At 41.2% G+C, this 27,356-nt stretch overlaps 1 protein-coding gene across 5 annotated transcripts in view; it reads left to right on the top strand.

The window, feature by feature from the left end:
* The window catches only part of DSE (dermatan sulfate epimerase), a 77,658-nt gene extending 51,970 nt beyond the window's left edge, over positions 1 to 25,688 (top strand). For 4 of the 5 annotated variants that reach the window (XM_077487080.1, XM_077487079.1, XM_077487083.1 and 1 more), the window contains 4 exons: positions 6,031 to 6,284; positions 7,533 to 7,772; positions 22,369 to 22,576; positions 23,691 to 25,688. In XM_077487080.1, the coding sequence (XP_077343206.1) occupies positions 6,031 to 6,284; positions 7,533 to 7,772; positions 22,369 to 22,576; positions 23,691 to 25,440 (2,452 nt within the window). In that variant the 3' untranslated portion in view covers positions 25,441 to 25,688. Of the gene's footprint in view, positions 1 to 3,992; positions 4,181 to 6,030; positions 6,285 to 7,532; positions 7,773 to 22,368; positions 22,577 to 23,690 lie in introns of those variants that run through there. The other variant, XM_077487081.1, reaches the window with a different exon arrangement.
* Positions 25,689 to 27,356: the final 1,668 nt, after the last annotated feature.

Here is a 27,356-nt window from a genome sequence, read left to right as displayed (position 1 = left end):
CAAACTATTCTGTTTACAATAGTATGCATACCCTGGCAGAAATTTTGAAATGTTGGCATTAATATTGAAAATATTGAAAATATGACGGATCATTCAAAAAAAGAAAAAACAGCAATCACATGAAGCCATTTATTATCACATCGTTTTTTGGATCCTTTTTAAAATCATAAAGCTAACTTAAATAACCCAAATGGCCCTGATAAAAAGTTTACATACCCTGGAATGTTTGGCCTTGGTACAGACACAGAAGGTGGCACGCACAGGTTAAAATGGCAATTTAAGGTTAATTTCCCACATTCCCACGTTCTACGAGCATTAAATGACACATGTTATTTCTCAACCACCTATTACACTTTTTAAGGACCTGAAGCACCAGGACAATGGAATTGCTAACAAAATCACCCCATTTTGGAAAGCAAACACCTCAATGTATAATCTATAAGGCATAATGAGTCTTTTGAACGGTTCATTTTTTTCCAGAAGTTTTTGGAAAATGTGGAAAAAATATTTTTTTTACACAAAGTTGTCAATTTATAAGATATTTATAACACCTAGCATATATATATATAGCAAAAATAACACCCAAAATACATTATTTTACTCTTCCCGAGTATGGTGATACCACATGTGTGAGACTTTTACACAGCTTGGCCACATACAGAGGCCCAACATTGAAATAGTACCTTCAGGCGTTCTAGGAGCATAAATTACACATCTCATTTTATTCCTACCTATCACAATTTCGAAGGTCCTTGAGCAGCAGCCCGGTGGAATTACCCACAAAATTACCCCATTTTGGAAAGCAAACACCCCAACGTATATTCTATGAGGCGTGGGCTGCAGATAGGTACTTGTTTACTCTGATGGGCTGGTAACAGGTATTTGGTTACTCTGATGGGCTAGTGACAGGTACTTGGTTACTCTGATGGCCTGGTGACAGGTAGTCAGGTACTCTGATGGCCTGGTGACAGGTACTCTGATGGCCTGGTGACAGGTACTCTGATGGGCTACAGATAGGTACTTGGGTACTCTGGGCTGGTGAATGGTATTCAGGTACTATGAAGGGCGGTGACAGGTACTCGGTACTCATATGGACTGTGACAGGTACTTAGATACTCATATGGACTGTGACAGATACTCAGGTACTCTGATGGACTGTGACAGGTTCTCGGGTACTCAGATAGAATGTGACAGGTACTCAGGTACTCATATGGACTGTGACAGGTCCTTGGGTACTTGGATGGACTGTGACAGGTACTCGGGTACTCTGATGGACTGTGACAGGTACTACTCTGATGTACTGTGACAGAAATTACCACCCCTCCAGTGTTTCTTAACTCTCTCAACACCCCAAAATTTGAGGTGTCTGGGGTCACTATTGTGAAAGTTTAAAATGCTTAGAAACGTTATGGGTTATGAGTTCTTTCTTAATATTATTAACATGTTTGCCAATTCTGACTTGTAATGGTGTGGAAGTTCTACCTACGTATTGCAATGTGCATTCGCATTCCAACATATATACGACTTCTGTGGTCACACAAGTGATCAACTCCTTAATTTCTTAAGTCTTATTGGTGGCGGCTGCCACAAAATCCTCTCTGTTCTTCATATTACCTCTGACCTGCCTACAGGCTGGACATCGTCCACACGCATAGAAGCCAGTCAGAAAGGAAAAGAGCCTATTCTCTATTTGGGTAAGGAGTTCAATGACCCCTGGTGCTATTCTGTCCCTAAGCATGGGTGCCTTCCTGTAGATGAACTGAGGCTTTTCAGGGTGGACTGGACCCAAAATTCTGTCCTGCTTTAATATAGGCCAATGCCTCTGGATGATTTTTTTGAAACGTTTTATATTGGATGTTATAGTCCAGAACCATCTTCATATTAGTAAGTATTTGCATTCTTACATGATATGTTGGAAACCAAAATCTTTCTATCCATTTTTCTTACCATTTCCACCTCCTTCTCAATACCTAATCTATCATACCCTTTCTCCTGAAATTGAGTTGACAGAACCTGAGACTGGGCAATAAAATCTTCCTCTGAGATGCAGTTCCATCATAGACAAATAAACTGCCCTCTGGGTATGTTACACAGCCATTTGGTATGATGACAACTCCCTAATGGAATAAAAGAATTCCGGTATATTATCTTAAAGATATAATTTTCTTTAAAAATTTCTAGATCGCGAAAGACTGTCCGCTCAGTACTAATATTCCAAGATAATATAATATTTTTGCTGCCATTTTAATTTATTCATAAAGACCTCTAAACCAGATCTTTCACCCTCCCAAATCATAATCATGTTTCAATGATTTTTTTTTAAGTTTTCACAGGGTAAATAGCAAAGATCTCGGCTCTCATTGAGCATTATACAGTAGCCATAATACATTTTACATACAATATACGTAAGGTATCCACCTCTTGTGTTTTCAAGGCCAATTATCATGTCCTGATGTAGATTGTGCCTTATTTACTATAGTATTTGTGGTGTACATACCATATGCTGCTGTGTTTCCTCTGCCGTACACATTACATCATAATCTGTAGCTTTGTGTATGCTCTATACCATGGGCCTCAGAATACGTCCCGCCCACTAGGAAACACCAGCTCCCCAACCCTCTAATGGGGGAGTCTGGCTTTCCAGGTCGGGGGGGGTCCCTTCCAGGCCTTGTTAAGTCAGCGTCTTGCCGAGGGAAAAAGGGGGGGTAGATCATAGAAGAAAAGGGGAAGAAAAAAAAGGGGGGGCTCAGAGTTAGTGGAGGGTAGAGTTGGGGGGGAGGGGGGCTCCACACTATTTGGCATGTCATTCAAGAAGGGTTCTAGTTTGTAATTGTCCGGGGATCATTTGTAAGGTATCTGATCCATGGGTCCCATATTTTTTTAAACAACTTCATTTTAACCTGCACAAGTGCTGTTAATCTTTCATTTAACATAAACCATGACATTTTGTGTTTAAATTGTTCAAATAGTATGGCTGCAGACTTCCAGTTTCTTGCTATTGTGATTTTAGCTGATATGAATATGAATGTGAGAAGCCTTCTATGGTGTTTTGAGGCTTCAACTATCCTGCCACCCAGGAGTGCGTGCTTCGTGGACTTTGCCAGGTTAATCTGGGTGAAGGTGTATATAAAGTTGTAAACTCTGATCCAAAATCTCCTGACGTAGGGGCATGTCCACCATATATGATATGCTGTTCGCACCTGGCCGCATCCCCTAAAGCACCCCGGGGTGGCTCTGGCCAAATCATAATTAAATCATCAATATACCTATGGTAACATACTAGCTCAGGGGGTCGGTTTTTGAATACACATTCTTCCTCCCAGTGGGCCATAACTAAATTGGCTACACTGGGAGCAAACCGAGCCCCCATCACAACTCCCCTAGTCTGTAGGAAGAACTGCCTATTGAATCTGATACGAAACATAACATTCAGATTCTAGAGAACCTTAAAGCCTACCCAGCACGTTTCCTAATCACAGCGGATGTGAGTTCCCTGTATACTATTATTTGTCATGAAGACTCTTTATCTTCAATCGCTTTTTTGTCATCTGACCTCACGAGTTGTCTGAGCTTTTGTCTGTCGAGAAATTACTTTTGGTACAATAGGCAGTTCTTCCTACAGCCTAGGGGAGTTGAGATGGGGGCTCGGTTTGCTCCCAATGTGGTCAATTTATTTACGGCCCACTGGGAGTGTGTTCCCCTGACCCCCTGAGCTAGTATGTTACCATAGGTAGATTGATGATTTAATTATGATTTGGAAGGGTGAAAGATCTGGTTTAGAGGTCTTTATGAATAAATTAAATGCCAATAAAAATATTATCTTATCTTGTAATATTATTACTGAGCGGACAGTCTTTCTCGATCTAGACATTTTTTAACAAAATTACATGTTTAAGATGATCAATCATTTTAAGACGGACTGGAATTTTTTCATTCCATTAGGGAGTTGTCATCATACCAAATGGCAGTGTAACATACCCAGAGGGCAGTTTATTTGTCTAAGATGGAACTGCACCTCAGAGGAAGATTTTACACCACCGATGAAGTCCCGCCCACTGGGATGAAACATGTGCGGGAGGACCTGAACACGTCAGCAGCAGTCACCCTCCCCTCAGTCTCTGTGAGACATGCTTGCAGCAAACAATTTCATTCTTAGCAATGGGATCACACTGCTTCACTTGTGAGTAGTTTTACTTTTGGATTTAAATAAAATGTACTGAGTTTATACAGAGAGCACTATGGATGTCTCGATTTGATCTTACATGGTACAACAAGGTTTGTCTGTAACAACATTGATTGGGAGATCTGATGAGTGATTTGGAGCAGTAAAGCAGTGGATGTGTAATGTGAGCTGGATCTCTGGAAAACATTTCTACCTCTTTAACCCCTTGTGAGGGGGAAGGCTTTTGCAGACCTGTTAGCTCAGTGAGCGGCCTGTATTTCTGTCGGTGGTGGTATTTTCACGAATCTGCACCAGATTGAAAAGCATCATTACCAGCACAAGTGTTCACTGCTGAGGACCCTATCTGCCTTACTTCCTATTTTATGCATGGACTCTCTCTCTGAAGTTTTTTAATCCATACATTTATTAATCCTTAGTGATTTAGTGTAGTTTTATTTAGCGCTGCACTATTTATGTTTTTAAAAGTTTACGGAGGATTTGTATTTTGACATTGAGTGTTATAGCAGCTTTTTATGTTAGGATATTTGTTTGCGCCGATTGATTACTATTTATTTTTGAAAGCCTTGAGTCAGTGTTTAGTCACTTATTAAAAAGTGGAAAATTTGAGGATCTCTTGATGCCAACCAAGGTGAGGTAGATCAAGAAAGATTGCAGCCACAACTGGCAGAAGAATTGCTCAGGATACAAAGAAAAACCCACAGGTAACCGCAAGAGAAATACAAAAAAAAAAAAAGAGTTGCGTGGTTGAGCTGCCAGAAGGAAGCCTTTTACTTCGCCAATGCCACAAAAAAGCAAATGAGGCATGTCAAGGTGTTGGGCATATTGTAACCAGCCCTTTTTTTATGGAACAGGTTAAAATTGTCATTTTAACCTGTGTGTGCCACCTTCTGTGTCTGTACCAAGGCCAAACATTCCAGTGTATGTAAACTTTTTATCAGGGCCATTTGGGTTATGATTTTAAAAAGGATCCAAAAACGACGTGATAATGAATGTCTTCATGTTATTGCTATCCTTAAATAAGAGCATGATCATGCCATTTTGGCATGATCAGTCATATTTTCAATATTAATGCCAACATTTTACAACTTCTGCCAGGGTATGCAAACATTTGAGCACAACTATATGTGTGTATGTATATATGTATGTATATGTATATATATATATATATATACACATACATACACACACACACACATATATATATACATATACACATTTATATTTATATTATGAATACCTTTCTTATAATCTCTGTTCTCAGCTGTAATAAAGGGCTTGGAGAGAAAGCAGGACACTGATTTTCACAGTGAATGGCTGTGCAGGGGGGTCTTTTTTAGCACAAGTCTTGGCAATTGGTGGACAGACGGGCTGTTCACCTAGCCATGCTGAAAATGATATGCTTCTATGCCTAGTGTGGTCAGTTTGAAATAAGAAAGCAGGGAGACTGGCAGGATCACCAAGTATTTCACAAAAGGATGCAATATGAGGAGAACAAGTTACTTTTTTAACACAAGTACATGGTACAACAAGCACATATCAGGAATGTAAAATGTTGGAAACATATTTACGATTTATCTTACGTTTTTGTTTTGTTTTTTGTTACATTTTATTGCAAATTCAAGTAAACAGACAATACAATATAGAATATAGCAAATTGTACAAATATTGCTGTGGCACCCAATAAATCACACATTCTTTAAGCAGAAGTATTTTACTGTTGGTATTGGTATACACACACAATTGAAGCTGTAATTCACCTTGTTTAAACTATGTTTTTAGTCATTTGTGTTAATTTGAAAGGACCCAAACACTGTACATTTATCCTGTTTTTTCTTTTCTTATGTTAGGTTGGTGAAAGATGCTCCCTGGGATGAGGTGCCCCTGGCACATTCTCTTGTGGCCTTTTCCACTGCTTATGACTTTTTGTATGACTCTTTTACTAAGCACCAAAAAGAGAGGTTTCTTGAGGTCATTGCCAATGCTTCAGGATATATGTACGAAACGTCATACAGGAGAGGATGGGGGTTTCAGTATCTCCACAATCATCAACCTACCAACTGTGTAGCACTGTTAACAGGAAGTTTAGTCATGATGAATCAAGGTAAGAAGATGTGGCAATAACAATTCTTAGTTATCCCATTTATGTAATTGTGTTAACAGATCTTGTTTTCTTGTATTCTTTAATATGTGCAAAAACCTGTACATTCAAATTAAAGAAGTTTGGAGTATATTAAAAAAAAAAAAAAAAAAAAAAAACATTGATGTGATGCTGCAGCTGTCCTACATCGAAGGCTCAGTGTACACATGTCTGGCCATGGTTTCATTGTGATTTTTTATTTTTTTATCAAAGGGGTCCAGTGTGTTTTCGTTCTCCACTTTAGATGCGATTTTGTTAGGTATATCACACCTGAACCAGACCTAAAATTGTACAGGACTCTATGAAAAATGCACTGCAGCTGGCCCGCAGATATGTAAACTGGCTCTATAGAAAGCCAGTTTGGCATATGTGTGAACCGAGGCTAAGACCAAGAACTGCGTGATCACTTGACCAATAATCATTCAGCTCTCAGTCTTCTCAGAGCAGAGAACAGTGACTGTAGGTCACTGTTCTCCTCTTTGCCCCTCCAGAATTAGCTGGAGAAGGGGTGAGTGGGTGCAGTTGGCTTCGGCTATCACCCATATGAAGCCACAGCCGGGTGCCCACAGTTGCAATGCCGGCGCCGCCAAGAGGAGGAGGGGAGGAGTGGGGCTTTGTTCCCGCGCATCGCTGGACCCTGGGACAAGTAAGTGTCCGATTATTAAAAGTCAGCAGCTGCAGTATTTGTACTTCTTTTTTTTTTAAGGGAAACTCCTCTTTAAGTACAGTGTACAGAAAGCAATGATTTCCAAAACAACAATCCTTATAGTAACACTGTTGCCACCCAAAAAAATCTTTGACTGTTCTGTGCAAAAGAGGTATATTTCTCTCTGCTGGTCTTTGCTACCAATCATTGCTTGAGTCAAAAACGTTTTTGTAGTTCCATTATCCAACTCCCGTACCTCCCAACACAACATTGATGTTGGGATCAGGGGATGAAACAACGTGTTCATGGTGGGGTACGCAGGCACTGCTTACTCCTAAAAGCAAAAAATGCTGAAGAGGCTGTAGCACTTTAACAGAGCAATAATCGGTAGCACAGATCATCAAAGAAGTCAGTATAGTAAGTCGTCTTTTGCAGGGTTGAATGTGTTGTTTTTTTAAAGCCCTTGATTTCAGATGTCATGAAGAGATTAAGGCAGCTAATGTACTCAAGTCAGGCTGTAATATTAATATATATTATAAAATGTTCAATTTAAAAATCTTTTACAGGGTACTTGCAAGAAGCTTACTTCTGGACAAAACAAGTTCTCACCATAATGGAGAAGTCTATAGTCCTGTTAAATGATGTGACGGATGGGTCACTGTATGAAGGGGTGGCCTATGGCAGCTACACCACCAGATCACTTTTTCAGTATATGTTTCTTGTCCAAAGGCACTTTGATATCAACCACTTCAACCATCCTTGGTTAAAAGAACATTTTGCTTTTATGTACAGAACTATCCTACCAGGTAAGAGACATTAGTTAAAGTGGTGTATTTAATAACGTTACCTTCATATGAAAATGTCACTGTGGTGTTTAGCCTAATGTGTTATGGACTACAGGATTTGGTTTGGTATTTTGGAGAACTGCGGTGGCCCCAGTAACCGCATGCCACACATCATGGTACATCAAGATGTCTATGTAGACGTCTTTGCTTGCAGCACTGACCAAGGTTAATAAGTAGATACAGTGCCTTCCGAAAGTATTCGGCCCCCTTGAACTTTTCAACCTTTTGCCACATTTCAGGCTTCAAACATAAAGATATAACATTTTTATTTTTTGTGAAGAATCACCAACAAGTGGGACACAATTGTGAAGTGGAACGAAATCTATTGGATTTTTGAAACTTTTTTAACTAATAAAAAAATGAAAAGTGGGGCGTGCAAAATTATTCAGCCCCCTTGCGTTAATACTTTGTAGAGCCACCTTTTGCTGCGATTACAGCTGCAAGTCGCTTGGGGTATGTCTCTATCAGTTTTGCACATCGAGAGACTGAAATTCTTGCCCATTCTTCCTTGCAAAACAGCTCGAGCTCAGTGAGGTTGGATGGAGAGCGTTTGTGAACAGCAGTTTTCAGCTCTTTCCACAGATTCTCGATTGGATTCAGGTCTGGACTTTGACTTGGCCATTCTAACACCTGGATACGTTTATTTGTGAACCATTCCTTTGTAGATTTTGCTGTATGTTTGGGATCATTGTCTTGTTGGAAGATAAATCTCCGTCCCAGTTTCAGGTCTTTTGCAGACTCCAACAGGTTTTCATCCAGAATGGTCCTGTATTTGGCTGCATCCATCTTCCCCTCAATTTTAACCATCTTCCCTGTCCCTGCTGAAGAAAAGCAGTCCCAAACCATGATGCTGCCACCACCATGTTTGACAGTGGGGATGGTGTGTTAAGGGTGATGAGCTGTGTTTCTTTTACGCCAAACATATCGTTTTGCATTGTGGGCAAAAAGTTTGATTTTGGTTTCATCTGACCAGAGCACCTTCTTCCACATTTTTGGTGTGTCTCCCAGGTGGCTTGTGGCAAACTTTAGACGAGACTTTTTATGGATATCTTTGAGAAATGGCTTTCTTCTTGCCACTCTTCCATAAAGGCCAGATTTGTGCAGTGTACGACTGATTGTTGTCCTATGGACAGACTCTCCCACCTCAGCTGTAGTTTTCTGCAGTTCATCCACAGTGATCATGGGCCTCTTGGCTGCATCTCTGATCAGTCTTCTCCTTGTCTGAGCTGAAAGTTTAGAGAGACGGCCAGGTCTTGGTAGATTTTCAGTGGTCTAGCACTCCTTCCATTTCAAAATGATCGCTTGCACAGTGCTCCTTGGGATGTTCAAAGCTTGGGAAATCTTTTTGTATCCAAATCCGGCTTTAAACTTCTCCACAACAGTATTACGGACCTGCCTGGTGTGTTCCTTGGTCTTCATGATGCTCTCTGCGCTTTCAACAGAACCCTGAGACTATCACAGAGCAGGTGCATTTATACAGAGACTTGATTACACACAGGTGGATTCTATTTATCACCATCAGTCATTTAAGACAACATTGGATCATTCAGAGATCCTCGCTGAACTTCTGGAGTGAGTTTGCTGCACTGAAAGTAAAGGGGCCGAATATGTTTGCACGCACCATTTTTCAGTTTTTTATTTGCTAAAAAAGTTTAAAATATCCAATAGATTTTGTTCCACTTCACAATTGTGTCCCACTTGTTGGTGATTCTTCACAAAAAAATTAAATTTTATATCTTTATGTTTGAAGCCTAAAATGTGGCAAAAGGTTGAAAAGTTCAAGGGGGCCGAATACTTTCGCAAAGGCACTGTACTTCACTCAATGAGTGCTGTGTATGAGTTCACTCTGTTTTTTTTCCACACCCTGAATCTACTAATATGATCGTACAGGGATTCGTTCAAATGGATGACTTTTTTTTTCTATCATCAACTATCCAGTGCCCGTTCCCTTTAGCCTACTGCATGGTTTAGGACTAGACTATGCAATTGGCGGATCTCCAGCTGTTGCAAAACTACAAGTCCCATCATGCCTCTGCCTCTGGGTGTCATGCTTGTGGCTGTCAGAGTCTTGCTATGTCTCATGGGACTTGTAGTTCTGCAACAGCTGGAGGTACACTAATTGCATACCCCTGGTTTAGGAGGTATAGGTATTGAAGGTAGACTCAATTGCTTTGTACAGAGTAGCTGTAAAGAGATTGCAGAAGACAATTGGAACCCACAAAAGGATGAAAGACAAAACATATATAAATATTTCTAAAACAAAGCATGGCGAATGGAAATAACTGCACCATTTGTATATGTTCTATAGCTCTATGTGCTAAGTTCTGCCCATCAGCCACTGCACTAACTGCTTAGACCAGCCATTCTCAACCAGGGTTCCTCCAGAGGTTGCTAGGAGTTCCTTGAGCTGTGGCTGATGAACCACCTATTTGATGATGCCTACAGAGTTTAAGGTTCAGCATCACTTAGTGAAGCCAGCAGCATGACACCAAATATCCTTTTAGCTGTCTTTAAGGGTGGCATTCTGAGCACCACTTTAAGGGGGGCATTCTTCCTATTGACCCCCAATATAAGGAGCATTGTTCCTATTGAGCCCTGATGATTTGGTTTTAGTAAGGGTTCCTCAAGACATGAAAATTATTTTTGGGGTTCCTCGAGGGTTAAAAGGTTGAGAAAGCCTGGCTTAGACCATCTTTTGGTCTAAGCACTTGTGATAGCAATACAAAAAACACACATACCTGACCCAATTTCATCATTTGTCCTTATCGAATTAAATCTAAATCTAAAGGAATGTGTTAGCTGTCTTTTTTTTTATTTTGTATGGCTATTTAAACAACTCAGTACTGATGTGCATATATATAGGCCTCGTATTGAGGTGGTTATACCGGAATCATGGTTGAAGTTACAACCGATTCCTAGTACTGTGTTTTTGATTTTTCCTAGTACTGTGTTTTTGATTTTTGTCTGGTGATTTTCTTTCATATAAAAGTGATCCAAGCAGCTATTCAGGCAGGGGTTCCCCCACTTCCACCACCATCTTTCCCGGGCTCTCCTGTCTCATCGGGAGCCTGGGACTGATCCAAACAGTGGCATTGGCTTCCCTGTACATAGTGAGAGGAACTGATATATTGTTCCTCCCACTGTGTGACATCAGAAACCGGAAGCGACAAAGATTTTATCACTTCTGGTTTGTGGTTGACAAGCATTAGCAGCTTGAACAGCAAAGGATCAAACCAATCTGTTTGATCAGCTGCTTTGGAAACCAGAGGCGAGCAAGGAAGCTGAGACCTCTGCAGTGTGTAAATGTGCTTTTACTATACAATGATGCTGTACATACAAAACTTTTACATATTAGGAATACAATACAAAACAGATATCTATAACAAGCAAAATGCCTAGCAAATAAACTGCCTATGGTCTGTAACAGTAGAAATACACAAAAGTTACTTAGCTCCAGTTACTGTGTTCATGATCTCTGTTGTTCCTGGAGAACAGGCACCTTCTTGTTCACTGATTACAGATTTGAGTGTCCTTCGGTGTTAATCCATGTTGAGTGGGCGCCTATCAGTCTTTACTGCTCCTTCTTTTTTTTTTTGGCTTTTGTTTACCAGTTTGAGAATGGTTACAAAACAACCAAACTTCCAACTGTCAACAGTTCCCATTGTTACCAAGGTTAGTTTGAGAAACTTATAGAAAATTTTTATATTTTATATCAAACGCAACACATCCTTGAGTCACCCTGCATGGCTTTCAGAAGTGTCACATGGAGCAGATTGCTGTGGACGAAAGAGGAAGTTTTCAGCTTTTACGTGGCAATGTAGAAGAGGTAAATTGCCCACAATAGGGTTGCCAGTGTTTATAAGGAACTTGCAGGATCACTAGGTAATTACTACCAAAACATAGACTTTTCTAGAGACTACACAGTACAAACGTATTAAACCAAAAAGCAACCCTTTATTATATTGTAGCTTTTTTTTTATTTTTTTAGCACACAAGCTCATTATGAATTACCCACCTGAGATCGAAGCCCCCGAGCGGCCCTCATCCTTGTCCTCCGTCGCCGCCATGATACCCGGAGTGACTTCTGAGATGACGCCACTCCGGCGCATGCGCGCGGCAGCCGTCAGTAATCACCTTCACTAATGGCACGCTCAATGCGCCATAGACATCGGTGCCCATTTTTGCACTGTTCAGGAGATATTTCTTGCACCTACAGGTAAGCCTTAATCTAGGCTTACCTGTAGGTTAAAGTGGTGTGTAAGAGTTTACAACCACTTTAAGTAAAACATTCATCCCAAAGGAAAGACACGTTTGCTGTAGCTGCTTTAAAGTGTGAACTGGAGTTTTGCTTCAATTTGTTAGTGTATCTAAATTTGCTAGTATATCTAACATCCGCTCGCCCCCCCCCCCCCCCCCACGTCCTGATTTGGCCTTAACCCATGCCCTTCTCTTGAATGGCTGTGTATTTTCATGGTGTAACTTTGCCTTTTTCTTATTGACTTTTTATTTGACTTTTTGTATTTACTTAGGGCATTTAGGAAAGCCTGGCCACTACAACCAAACAAAACATGAATCGGCACTGTAATTGCAAGTCTTGTGTGCTTGAGGTTGATCATAGGATGAAAAGATTACAATTCCATCATTACTTTCAGTTTACCACTATGGCCAAGTGGACCTTTGTGTATGTAATTAAACTGATTTAACAAATATGTTATGCAACTTGTGTAACATATGAAATTGTATTCCTGAGATTAGAATTGTTTACCTGCCAGAGCAAACACTGATCTGCTCTGGCATCTGTGTTTCTTATTTATTAAAACTGAAGTTTCTTCTGCTTATATTTTTCCATTACCCCACCAAGATCCTAGTGACTATTTTAAATAAAATCTTCATTTGCATTACATACCTTTTGAGTGACATAATCACTTGGTCTCCATGCTTCTCTACGCAATGCAGGCAGATCATTTTGGTGGTAAGTGGCAGCCTGTCCATACAGGGCACAGGGGCGCAACCCCCCAAGCCATGCGCCCGGCCACTAATCTACATGCTGGATGCATGGATTCCAATATTTTTTTGCACGATTAGAGCCTGAGGCTCTAATTGGCTTAAAAAAGGGGGTGGGCCAGGGGTGCTGTATGTTGTGGTCATTCAGATGCTTAGCTAATAGTGTTTTGAAATTATCGATGTGCTCCACTGAAACCACTGCCTGTGGAAGAGCATTCCACATCCTATCCGCTTTTACAGTAAAGAAATCTCTACACAGTTTAAGATTAAACCGCTTTTCTTCTCATTTTAGTGTCTTATTAAATTCCCTTTCACGGAAAAGTTGTATCCCTATTGTGCGGTCACCAGTACGGTATTTGTGGTTTGAAATCATATCCCCTCTCAAGTGTCTCCTCTCCAGAGAGAACAAGTTCAGTGCTTATAACCTTTCCTCATAACTAAGGTCCTCCAGTCCCTTTATTAGTTTTGTTGCCCTTCCAGCACATCCTTCTTGAGGATTGGTGCCCAGAACTGGACAGCATACCCCAAGTGCGGCCGGACCAGAGTCTTGTAGAGTGGGATAATTATTGTTTTATCTCTGGAGTTAATCCCCTTTTTAATGCATGCAATTATTATGTTTGCTTGGCATTGCATGCCATTGCTGAGCCTGTCATCAACCAGGACCCCCAGGTCATTTTACATCCTAGATTCCCCCAGAGGTTCTCCCCCCAGTGAGTAGATTGCATTCATATTTTTGCCACCCAAATGCATTATTTTACATTTTTCTACATTAACCCTTTCCCGCCGAGCGTACGCAGATATGCGTACTCGGCTTCCGGGGGTTATACCGGGATGATGCCCGCACCTGCAGGCATCATCCCGGTACCGTTTTTTGCAGCAGGCGATTGGCTATCCAGGTATAACAACCGATGCGGCTAAAAGCCGCTCGGCTGTTATGCCGGAGGAGCCGGAGGGGACGTCCCCCCCTCCCGCCGCCTCTTGCCGCTGCTACCGGTGCTCCCGCTCGATCGGGAGCACCGATCAGTGATCCTCCGGCTGCTGCGGAGGAACTGGAACGAAGCCGTAATCGGCTTCGTTCCAGTCTCCTCATCGTAAACACGGAAGCGACGTCATGACGTCACTTCCCGTTTACTCGGCTGCCAATGGCGCCAGTTTTAAAAAAATATCCGTTTTCGGCGATCTGAATACATTGAAGTGTAAAGGAGGGGTGGGGGGTCTTTTAGACCCCCGATCCCTCCATAAAGAGGACCTGTCACCACCTATTACTGTCACAAGGGATGTTTACATTCCTTGTGACAGCAATAAAAGTGATAATTTTTTTTTTTTTTTAAACAATTTAGTTATTTTAAAATAAATAAAATAAATAAAAAAATAAAAAAAATTTTTTTAAAGCGCCCGCCGTCCCCGCGAGCCCGCGAAGCAAAGAAAACGCATACGGAAGTCGCGCCCGCGTATGTAAACGGTGTTCAAATCACACATGTGAGGTATCGCCGCGATCGTCAGAGCGAGAGCAATAATTCTAGCACTAGACTTCCTCTGTAACGCTAACCTGGTAACCGTAAAAAAAATTTAAAGCGTCGCCTATTGAGATTTTTAGGTACCGTACTTTGTCGTCAATCTACAAGTGCGCGCAATTATAAAGTGTGACATGTTTGGTATCTATTTACTCGGCGTAACATTATCTTTCACATTACGCAAAAAAATTGGGCTAATTTTACTGTTTTGTTTTTTTTATATTCATGAACGTGTCCCTTTTCCCAAAAAGTTGCGTTTAAAACACCACTGCGCAAATACCGTGTGACATAAAATATTGCAACAATCGCTGTTTTATTCTTTAGAGTCTCTGCTAAAAAAATATATATAATGTTTGGGGGTTCCAAGTAATTTTCTAGCAAAAAATATGTATTTTAACTTGTAAACACCAAATTCCAAAAATAGGCTTAGTCATGAAAGGGTTAAACCTCATTTGCCATTTAGTTGCCCACCCCATTAATTTGTTCAAATCTTCTTGAAAGGTCTCCACATCCTACTGAGAAGTTAGTGCCCTGCCTAGCTTGGTATTGTCCACAAATACAGAGAATGAGCAGTTTATCCCATACTCCAGGTCGTTTATGAATAAATTAAATAGGATTGGTCCCAGGACAGAACCCTGGGGTATCCCACTTTCCATCCCGGACCATTCCGAGTACTCCCCATTTATCACCACCCTCTGAACTCGCCCCTCTAGCCACTTCAAATCATGTACTCACCCTATGGTCCATGTCAACGGACCTTACTTTGTACAGTAAACTGTACCAAATGGGAATTGTATCAAATGCTTTTGCAAAATCCAGATACACCACATCTACGGGCCTTCCTTTATCGAGATGGCATCTCACCTCCTTATAGAAGATTAATAGATTATTTTGGCAAGAACGATTATTCATGAATCCATGCTGATTAATGCTGATGATACCGTTGTCATTACTTAAATCTTGTATATAGTCTCTTATTATCCCTTCCAAGAGCTTGCATACAGTTGATGTTAGGCTAACTGGTCTGTAATTCCCAGGGATGTATCTTGGCCCTTTTTTAACCCCTTGCCGCTGAGCGTACGCAGATGTGCGTACTCAGCTTTCGGGGGTATACCGGGATGATGCCCGCAGCTGCAACCGTTTTTTAGAGCCGGTGATCGGCTTTCCAGCTATAACAACCAATGTGGCTAAAAGCTGCTCGGCTGTTATGTCGGAGGAGCGGGAGGGGACATCCCCCCCTCCCGCCGCTCCTCCCAGGGCTCCCGATCCATCGGGAGCCCCGATCAACAGTCCGATGCCTCCGGCGCCTAGGGACAGACTGGAATGAAGCCGTAAGCGGCTCCATTCCAGTGTCCTGATTGTCATGACGTCACTTCCCGTTTACTCGGCTGCCAATGGCGTCGGTTTTAAAAAAATATACAGTATTCAGAATCACGAAAACGGCGATCTGAATACTTTGAAGTGCAAAGGAGGGATCGGGGGTCTTTTAGACCCCCGATCCCTCCATTAAAAGTACCTGTCACCACCTATTACTGTCACAAGGGATGTTTACATTCCTTGTGACAGCAAAAAAAGTGATCACATTTTTTTTTTTTTAAACAATTTATTAATTTTAAAATAAATAAGAAAAAAACATTTTCAAGCGCCCCCGCCGCCGCGAGCTCGTGCAGCAAAGAAAAAGCATATGGAAGTCGTGCTGCATATGTAAACAGTATTCAAATCACACATGTGAGGCATTGCCATGATCGTTAGAGCGAGGGCAATAATTCTAACACTAGACCTTCTCTGTAACTCTAACCTGGTAACTGGAAAACATTTTTAAAGCGTCGCCTATGGAGATTTTTAGGTACCGTAGTTTGTCGCTATTCCACGAGTGCGTGCAATTATAAAGCATGACATGTTTGGTATGTATTTAATCTGCGTAATATCATCTTTCACATTATACAAAAAAATTGGACTAATTTTACTGTTTTTTTTTTTAATTCATGAAAGTGTCCCTTTTCCCAAAAAGTTGCATTTAAAACACCGCTGCACAAATACCGTATGACATAAAATATTGCAACAATCACCATTTTATTCTCTAGATTCTCTGCTAAAAAATATGTATAATGTTTGGGGGTTCTAGGTAATTTTCTAGCAAAAACTATGGATTTTAACTTGTAAACACCAAATGTCAAAAATAGGCTTAGTCATGAAAGGGTTAAATATTGGTGCTACATTGGAATGGTACTCGGTGATTGGAGAAAAGCCAGTTGTTTGTACAAATTAGGAACAATGGTCTGCCAATTACTTGACTGAGTTCCTTAAGGACCCTCGGGTGCAAACCATCTGGTCCCCTTGACTTAATGTTAAGTTTTCAAATCTATTTCTAATTCTCTCTTCTGTTAGTCATGAGGTTGCTTCCTGTGACATGTCATGAGGCTAAACATTGCAGTTTTGTTTACTGAAGTCCCCCCATTTCCCTTCTGATTACTCAGGAGAAGAATAAATTAAATACCTTTGCCATCTCTTCATCCTTAGTAACCAGATTCCCTTTATCATTGTTTATGGGACTAATATGATCTAACCTCCCTTTCTTACTGTAGCACTAACCCCCGAAGGAGCTGCTGAATTTTTCTGGGCTTACCGATTACCTCCGCCAACTCGCACTCGTTGTTCTTGTCTAGGGGTTCCCAGGGTTGATGACCCAGTAAATGTGGAGACCGACACTTGAATTCCTTGTTATGCCGCGTACACACGGTCGAACTGTATGACGTACTTAGTCCGTTGAAACACATTTCAGCGGACAATCCGCTCGTGTGTGGGCTTCAGCGGACTTTTTCAGCGTGCAGTCCGGAGTACTAAGAATTTCGGTTTTTCCAAAAATCTTTCCGTCGTACTTTGGTTTCAGCGGACAATACGGTCGTCAGTATGCTAGTCCGACGGACTAAGAATGGCGCATGCCCAGAAAGGATTTACAGGGCTTTGCTGTGTCTTGGACTTCCTATTTCTAGTCCCGTCGTACGTGCTGTACGTCATCGCGCAAGCTTTCGTCTGACTGTTTGTGTATCCGTGTGTGGTCAAGTCCGTTCAGTGGAAAGTACGCCGGATTGTCCGTCGGATTGTATGACGGACTAAGTACGTCATACAGTTCGACCGTGTGTACGCGGCATTAGGATTTTTATTTTGCAAAAACCAGTTGAACAAACTCAGTCTCTAAGTTGGGAATAGAGGGTATCAGGGTAAAGTTTAGCTCAGGTGCTTGGAACTGCTGACTTCAATAAAAGTCTCTCTCACTGTACACAATCCAGGGAACAGCCGCTCACTAATGGACTCTTTAACTGTTGGATAAATCCTTAAGTTTGGGTTTAGCAGCCAACAGGTAATTCTAGCTCTTTCAAAGTCTCTCACACAGACTTGGTTGGAAACTTAGTTACAACTGGAAGGGTAGAAGTACTGTACCAGAATCTTTCAGCTGATCCGGCGATACTGTAAGAATTGTGGATTCAATCAATGTCCATGGCAGCTCAGCTTCCAGGCTCTCACCGAGCAGCCAGACTTGTGCATGGTTCTCTTACTGAAGAGTCCTCCCCTGGTCATGTGTAAAGTTGCTGGGCCTCTCCAAACCCGAGACGGCACTGAAACACCTTAGAATCCTCCTTCCAGTTACTGTGCCTCGAACTAGCCAGTTCTGAGGCTCGGAAGTGGATGGATCCGCACCCCAGGCCATGAGGGCCCCCGGGGGCTGGTCAGGAGGACCAGGACCACGGAGTCAGCAACAACTTCTGGACCAGAACCCAGTACCACGTGACTTCGGCACCTTAAGTACCCTTTCCCGGATTATGCAGTGAGACAAACGCGCCCACTGATTGGCTCTGAGATAGAGATTGGTACCCAATGCGTCCAACCAGACTGCGTTCTAAAGCCTCCCATGGGTGTACAACCCCACCTATGACCAGGCAGAACTTCTATACAGCCCAGCAAAACTGACAATTTAGCACAATTTACCCCAAAACTTACTATGGTTTTGAGCAAAAACTAAATTTAAACACATAGCACGTACTCATTAGGAGTACCAGTGCTACATTACTATTTATGTACTTAAAGAATTTCTTGGGATTTTGTTTACTCTCCTCCCGATATGTGCCTTTTGTGTTCTAGCTTAGCCGCCCTGATTGCACCCTTACATTTTTTGTTGAATTCTTTGTAAAGTTGGAATGCTGATTATGATCCCCTCAGCCTTGTATTTTTTGAAGGCCTTCTCCTTTGCTTTTATATGCATTTTTACGTTGAAGTTAAGCCACCCAGGACTGTTATTGACTATTTTAAATGTATTTCCCATTGGGATGCACTGGCTAATGTCAGTTTGGTTGGGTCTTTGTTATGGTCTCTGAAAGCTGTAAGTAAAAAAAATGGGAAAATTTGATCTGGCCACCTGAGGTTAAAAATGGAGCACAGGCAGGTCACCAAAAGGGTTAATATGTTCAATATGGCTATAGAAAAGTACAGTTTAAAATTTTATAAAATATATAAATTGTGTCCCAAAGGTGTGCATACACAGAGCAATTATGGCAATCGGAGGTCATTTGGATGTACATTATCTGTGGCATCTGATTCTGGTGCAAGGCTGCATCTGTAATTTAACCACTTTGCGCCCGCGCTATAGCCAAAAGATGGCTACAGCGCGGACGCTATCTGCCGGGAGGGCGTCCCTGGACGTCCTCCTATTTACTTCCCCTCTGTGCGCCGCCAGACACAGCCAGTCACAGATCGCTGTAAGCGTCCAATCACAGCGGCCGTTTACAGCACGATCGGCGTGTCCAATGGGAGATGATCTCATATGTAAACATATGAGATCATCTCTCATCACTGCCACCTGTCATCAGTGCCATCTGTCCCCAGTGCCACCTGTCATCAGTGCCATCTGTCCCCAGTGCCACCTGTCGTCAGTGCCATCTATCCCCAGTGGCACGTATAAATGCTATCTGTCATCAGTGCCACCTGTCATTAGTGTCACATCAGTGCCACGTGTCATCAGTGCCACATAGTGCCATCTGTCATCAGTGCCATATCAGTGTTATGTGTCATCAGTGCCACATATTAGTGCCATCTGTCATCAGTGCCACGTATCAGTGCCATCTGTCATCAGTGCCACGTATCAGTGTCACGTGCCATCTGTTATCAGTTTCACGTGTCATCAGTGCCACCTATAAGTGCCATCTGTTATCAGTGTCATGTGTCATCAATGCCAGGTATCAGTGGCATCCGTCATCAGTGTCACGTGTCATCAGTGCCACGTATTAGTGCCATCAGTGCCACGTATTAGTGTCACGTATAAGTGCCATCTGTCATCAGTGTCACGTGTCATCAGTGCCACGCATTAGTGGCATCTGTCATCAGTACCACGTATCAGTGCCATTTGTCATCAGTGCCACATCGGTGTCACGTGTCATTGTCCTGGTGCTCCAGGGCCTTCAAAAGTGTAATAGGTAGTCAACAAGTTATATGTGTAATTTATGATCCTAGAACACGTGACGCTGCTCCCTGCATGTTGGGCCTCTCTAAGTAGCCAGGCTGTGGAAAAGTCCCATACATGTGGTATCGTAATACTCAGGAGGAGTAGCAGAATTTATTTCGGCCCATTATTTGTGGTATACACATGCCACGTAAGAGAAATAACCTATTACAATGACAATTTTGTGGAAAAAAATTAAATAAAATAAAAAATATTAATTTGCAAAGAATTATGGGAAAAAATGACAACATCAAAAAGCTCACCATGCCTCTTACTAAATACCTTGGAATGTCTACTTTGAAAAAGGGGTAATGTGGGGGGTATTTATACTTTCCTGGCTTGTTCGGGTCGCAAGAAATTAGATCGGCCACCAGTACATCAGATGTGATCAATTTTGTATGATTGGCACCACAGCTTGTAGACTCTCTAACTTTCACAAAGACCAAATAATATACACAGATTTGGGTTATTTTTACCAAAGATATGTAGCAGTATAAATTGTGGCCAAAATTTATGAAGAAAAATTAATAATTTGCAAAATTGTATCCAGAAACAAAGAAAAATTTGTTTTGTTTTTTCCAAATTTTCGGTCTTTTTTCATTTATAGCGCAAAAAATTAAAAACCCCAGAGGTGATCAAATACCCCCAAAAGAAAGCTCTATTTGTGGGAAAAAAAGGACAAAAAATTAATTTGGGTACAGTGTTGCATGACTGAGTAATTGTCATTCAAAGTGTGAGAGCACCGAAAGCTGAAAATTGGTCTGGGCAGGAGGGGGGTTTAAGTGCCCAGTTGTCAAGTGGTTAAAGCATATCAAAACGCCAAAACAGAGCATTGTTTGTTTTTGCTTTTTTTTTTGTTTTGTTTTTCAGCAATTTATTTCCTTTTTATTTTCACCTGAAAATCCTGTTAACCACTTTCCCCAACAGCCTCCTAATGATGAAGGTTGGTTTCCTGATCATGCGACTGAAGTGATTCGCTGTCACAGTTGTCATGTCAGTGCGAATGTTGCCCTCTGCACAAAATGGCAATTCTCCATAGATGCATACAGTATGTGCAGCAGCTGGGTGTTAAAGGGGTTGAAAAGACAGTTCTCACAATCACTGCGAGCCCCTCTGCTAGGATAACATGTAGTATATATATGCCGTTTTTTTTTTAAACTATTTTCTTCTAAATACCTTATTGCTCCTCGCTGATCAGCGGCCATGTGACTGCCCGTCGCTCTCTTCCTCCGCTGTATGTATTACTCACGTGCCATCCCTCTGTAGTGCATACATCGGAGGAAGACAGCGATGGGCGGTCACATGACTGCTGATCGGCGAGGAGTAATGAGGTATTTAGAAGAAGAATTTTAAACGGCATACACTGTATACTACAAATTTATCCTAGCAGAGGGGCTGGCAGTGATTGTGGGCAGTCATTTTTTATACTGTTTAGAATGGTGCTAGAAGGGGAAGGGCAACTCACACAGAGCTGACCGGCAGGGAGGAGGGAGAGCAGAGATGAGATGCGGATGACTGAGGCATGTAAACTGACCACGGTGTCAGGGCTCAGCAGCCATGATGAACCATTGCCAGTTTACAGGGGAAGGGCATAACCAGGCAGGATCAGCCAGGTATTTTAGGTGATAGAAGGGGCCAAATTACACAGCACAGCACAACTGCTTTTAAGGCCTTTTCTGCTGCTGCATACATGGTAATGGGTTAATAACCCACTTCTTGTTCTACTTTGGCTACCCTCACTCCATTGTATCTGGGGGGGGGGGGGGGGGGTGCCGTAGCTGTCACTCTAGACTGCTCTTTTGATCATGAGTACAAATGTCTTACTCTTTTTCTTTCCTCTCCATTACATGGGGGCAGTTCAGTTCACATATCACAAGAACACTGCATTTCTAACCAGATAAACATGAATTTTCTGTACTAGCAGAACATTTTTCTAGAAACTGAAAAATCATAGAAAAATAAACAAAATCCACCACCTCAAAAGACTGATAAGCTGTAAAATATTGTTTTTTGCTGATGGGTTTAGATGTGCCTTTAATTGCTTATATGCAGAACTTATATACTGATAACTGATATACTGTTCAAACATTAGGAAATTGCTACCTTTATTAGAATCTGTTCATCTGATAGCCAGGCTCATTAACAAGATCTGCAGGTTCATGACCAATTTTTTTCGATCCTCAGTCCTTGCTAAAACACAGTATAAAGTATAAATAAAGTATAAATACAAAGTATGATCAACATTTTGTTCTATTGACATTACTGTGCATTTTAGTCTTTCATAACAAAGGCCCTGTTATATGCTTGTTATGTTTTCAATAACATTAGTTTCCATCTAATGTTTCCATCAGTTTCAGAATTTTACCCATCGTTATTGTACTTTACTGCTCATTATACATAATACATTTTGTGGTGCAGCTGAACCGTCTGGTGAATTATTTAATACATATATAATTTTCCGCCTGCAAAATACTATCTCTGCAAAATAATCGCTTCACTTTACAATATAGTATCTATTGATTTTATACCCTGTGCTGTGTTTTAGGTTTTCAGAGAACAGTTGCCATAGCAGATTCAAACTATAACTGGTTCTATGGTCCAGAGAGTCAGTTGGTATTTTTGGATAAATTTATTCTGAGAAATGGAAGTGGAAATTGGTTGGCAGAACAAATCCAGGCCAACAGGGTGCAAGAAGGACCTGGGACACCTGCCAAAGGACAGCGTTGGTGCACTTTGCACACAGAGTTTCTTTGGTAAGAAGACCGATCATGCTTTCTACATGTTGTTGAATAGGGCTCTAAAAAATATATATATACAATACTATAATATCCGTCTTATCGATAGATGGCTTGTATTTACCCCATTGTTTCTTCTCTGTATATTCAGTATCTTTTACCGAGCTTGCTAGACTTATGATCATGACTTTGTTTTTGTCCTATCTGTATTTGTTACCACTGGGTTCTGTGGTTACCCCCAGTGTTACCACTGGGTTAAATGAGTGCCCTCATTTAAAAAATTTTTTTTTTTTAAACTCTATACCCTCTGACACTGTGGGAACTGGCTAACTGACATCATTAGTGACACTAATGTAGTGATCATTGCTAATATTATACGCTGTCACTGTACTAATGACACTGGCTTGAAGGGTTAACATCTAGGGCGCTAAAGGGGTTAAATGTGTGCCTAACAATGTGTAATGTGTGCTGATTTTTACAAAAAAAATCTTTGTTTCTTATCCCTGCTTTGCAGGAATACGAAACAGAGATCATTCCTTCTGCACAGAGCCATGTGTTGTTTGTCAATACAGAGCTCTGTGCTGTAATTTGCACAGCCGATCAGCAGGTCACGGTCATGAATCATTGGCCTGGGACCTTCTGACTAAAGCCTAGCACATATGGCCTGAATGTCACTTGGCACAAGCAGGTCCAATAGAAACCCTGTTCCCCTGTCAGAATACAATAGAACAGCAGGGGAGATCACTGTACTAACATTGAATAGTTAGTATAACGGCTCCTCCTGAGCTGTCCGTTTTTTTTTTTTTTATCGTTCAGCCCTGCTGGGTTGAAAAAAATAGAACTATTGGTGTGTACTAGGCTTAAGTCCCGCTGTGTTCAATCACAGCAGAACCGGTGGGCAGGTGCGTGTTCACGTGCCCTGAACCTGGAAGGAAACAGCAATGTACAGGTACATTATAGTGCCTGTACAGGCCACCTGTCTGCAGTATAAGTAATACAAGGTAAAGGTAAACCAGTAGCAACCAAATTGTGTAAAATGTTATGCAAAAATTATATGCTATTAAATTGCCAAGACTTGATTTGTCTGATAGTATTTAAATGTAGTTAAATGTCCCTTATCTTTCATCCTTAGGTATGATGCTTCATTGACACCTACACCCCCACCAGACTTTGGCACTCCACAATTGCATGTATTTGAAGACTGGGGAGTAGTGACCTATGGGAGTTCTTTGCCTGCAGAGATCAACAGGCCATTTGTTTCCTTTAAATCAGGAAAACTTGGAGGACGTGCAATATTTGACATTGTTCACAAAAACAAATACCAAGATTGGGTGAAGGGATGGAGGAATTTCAATGCTGGCCATGAGCACCCAGACCAAAATTCATTTACATTTGCTCCTAATGGATTTCCATTTATAACAGAGGCTCTATATGGACCAAAATATACGTTTTTAAATAACGTCCTTATGTTTTCACCATCGGAGTCAGAAAGCTGCTTTGCTCCTTGGGAAGGACAGGTGACTGAGGACTGCACTTCAAAGTGGCTAAAATATAAGCAAGGGGAGGCAGCTGACTCTCATGGAACGGTGATGGCAGCAATGGAGAAAAATGGAGTTGTTTTCATTAGGGGTGAAGGTGTGTCAGCCTACAGCCCTAAACTGAAATTAAAAAGTGTTCAAAGAAATCTAGTTTTACTCCATCCACAGCTTCTGCTACTTGTTGACCATATACACTTGGATCATAGCAGCCCAGTAGATGCAACAACTACTTTTTTCCACAATGTAGACTTGCCTTTTGAGGAAACCTCTATTGATGGTGTCCATGGGGCAATACTTAGGCACAGGGAAAATATTTATAAAATGTACTGGATGGATGACACTGGCTTGAGTGAAAAAGCTGTCATCACATCAATAAACTACCCCCAGGGTTACCCGTATAATGGAACTAATTATGTGAATGTCACAACCCATCTCAGGAAACCAATCACACGTTCAATATATCTTTTTATTGGACCTTCTATTGATGTTGAAAGCTTTAGTGTTCATGGAGATTATCAGCAAGTGGATGTATTCCTTGCAACTAGTGACCATGCTTATGCTGTCTACCTCTTTACAGGAGATACTCCAAGTCAGTCAGTCTATGCTAAAATAGTTGCAGACAGACAAAAGATTGTATTTGATAAAACCTCATCTATCAAAAGTTTTTCTCCCCCTGAGGTTAAGGATTATGTTAAAGTCGTGGAACAAAACCTTCAGCACTTCAAACCTGTTTTTCAACAAATGGAAAAAGAGATCTTGTCGCATGTAAAAAATACTGCCAGTTTTAGGAAGACTGCTGAAAGGTTACTGAGGTTTTCAGATAAAAGGAATACAGAGGAGGCAATTGAACAATTATTTGCCATATCTCAACAGCAGAAGCAACAGGGCAAGATCTCAAGAACAAAAAAGGGAGCCAGGAACTATAAGTTTATCAATGCTGTTCCAGATATATTTGCCCAAATAGAGGTAAATGAAAAGCAAACACGGCTAAAAGCAATGGCATTGGCTCAAAGTGAAGTTCCAGTCAATGAAGATGAAGAAATGAAAGATCTTTTGGACTTTGTGGATAAACCATCAGTTAGACAAAAGTCTGGTTCTTATAGCAAATATGGTCCTTATCACACATTGACTACACATAATGGAGCTGCATCCATATCTGCTTCCTATACAAGATTATTTTTAATCTTAAACATTGCCATTTTTATAGTTCTTTTGGCATTACAGTTATCCCGATTTCTAAAGACTAAGAACATGCATAGAAAAAGATGTCTTTATGCCATACTCTCTATTGATTGTTGCATTTTACTTTGGTTGTACTCATCATGTTATCGATCGCAGTGTTAACATACTATCAACTGTCTTTACCCTATGCCAAAACAAAAGTTATCCGCTGTCCTGTGAAAGTAGAAAGTCCTAATCTATGTATGTCCGACTGATTCATCATTTTTGTATGTTTCTCAAAGGGAAAAGCACTAAGGACATGAAGACTTTTATAATACTGTACAATTGACTGGAAATAATGGAGGATTAAAGTGTTTTTTGTTTTTTTTCCAAGTTCCCTAAATAAATATATGAAATTATGTTGCAAAGTATATTTAGTTGGTATTGCATGAGTAAGCTTCACATTATCTTTTATATATTTAGTTTTCAGTTTACTTGATAACCAACATACTGTACTTATTTTCATGTCCACTTCTGCTGCTTGAGTAACGGTAACTACACAAGTGGTAATGGTAGCTCTATGACCATATGTAACTGCTTCACACTAAGGATGGGCTCAGGCGTGTTTGCAGCTCCGCATGCCCGAACCCGCCAGGAGACTTACACCCCGGAGCGCTAATCACACACAGTGAGACATTTTCCGTTCCGCGGCTGCAGAGATCGGGAAATGTCTTACTGCCTGTGATTAGCGCTGCGCAGTGTAAGTCTCCTGGCGGGCTTGGGCACATGGAGCTGTGAACACGCCTGAGCCCATCCTTGCTTCACACCACAGAATGTTACTTTACAGATGATGGTTAACCATGGCTATTTTTATTTTTTTGTTATTTTGTAGATTTTGACTGAGTGTGCAGACACCCAGCAGATGAACAAATTATTGTAGAGTTCCAGAGACTGCTATTTAAACTAGAGGCCAGCAGGTGCTTTTGTGCAGCCAGGGAATATGTTCTACATTTGGTTTCCTAACTCTTCAGATAAAGATATAACCAGATAATATTTTTCTAATTTATTAACAAATTTTTTCCTGACTGAAGTTCTTTTAGAAATGGTGTAGATCAGCCATTATTAAATGGCGGACCGCAGTCCAGTTGCAGACTGAGTCACTGTCCCATCCAGACCGCTGCAATCCTGCCATTTAGAAGCCACTTCTTTCCCCAAGTCTCCACCACTGTTCTTCTCACAGCAGAGAAGAGAGCTGGAGGGAGGACAACTCCAGATAGGGGGAAGTTACCTTTTTCAAGTTAATCAGTAGGTGATTGGTTATTAGGGCGCAGCGTGAACAAAAGCTTGTTGATTGATATGAAAAGTTAACTCTGGCCACTTCCTGCCTCTGTCCAGGGCTGTCTTGCATCCAGCTCGCTGCTCTGAGTTCCCATGTAAGGTAGGAGAGTGAAGGGGGCCATGTGAATGGTCCATTGGACACTGCTGTGGTGGAAGGGTGATGTGAAAATGTGAAAGGGGGCAGAGGGTACCACTGTGAAGAGGAAACTGACATGGGATTGTGATACAAGAGGAGGGGGCTCCAATCTGAAGGATCGCACAAATTTGTGATTCAAACTTCAGCTGGAAGAAAATGTTACCGATTGGACCTACCTGAATTTAAATTTTCTACCCCTGCTGTTGGCCAACTAAAATGAAAACCTGTTTCTTTCTTGATGGGGAATGGGATGCTTATTGAGTTGAGCTATTTTGATTTACTGAGATGGTGTATGCTATTTTATGTTCCTTATTAGATATAGATGTTGTTAAAACATAACCTCTTATAAGCGGACCACACACATAACTTCAATGCATACTATGATGCATTGCATAGCTATTCATTTTGAATGGCATCTTAATGTACCTACAGTGCATCGTAATGCACTATCGTGCTCTACTTCTACTAAAAAAATGTTCCAGTGCGATATTTGGTCCATTCAAATGAATAGGATGGCTTTACATAATGCACAATAATGCCAGGCATCACAAAACAAAACCTTAACACATTTCATCAGATCATGAAGGAGGCCATAGGCCAATGCTGATTGCAACATTTTACCACT

The sequence above is a fragment of the Lithobates pipiens genome, unplaced genomic scaffold (genome assembly GCF_037356315.1).
Source record: "Lithobates pipiens isolate NorthernLeopardFrog02 unplaced genomic scaffold, aLitPip1_a1.2 Scaffold_18, whole genome shotgun sequence".
In the NCBI taxonomy this organism is placed as follows: Eukaryota; Metazoa; Chordata; class Amphibia; order Anura; family Ranidae; genus Lithobates; species Lithobates pipiens.
The sequence above is the reverse complement of the archived record's forward strand: the minus strand, read 5'-3'. Positions and strand labels throughout refer to the sequence as shown.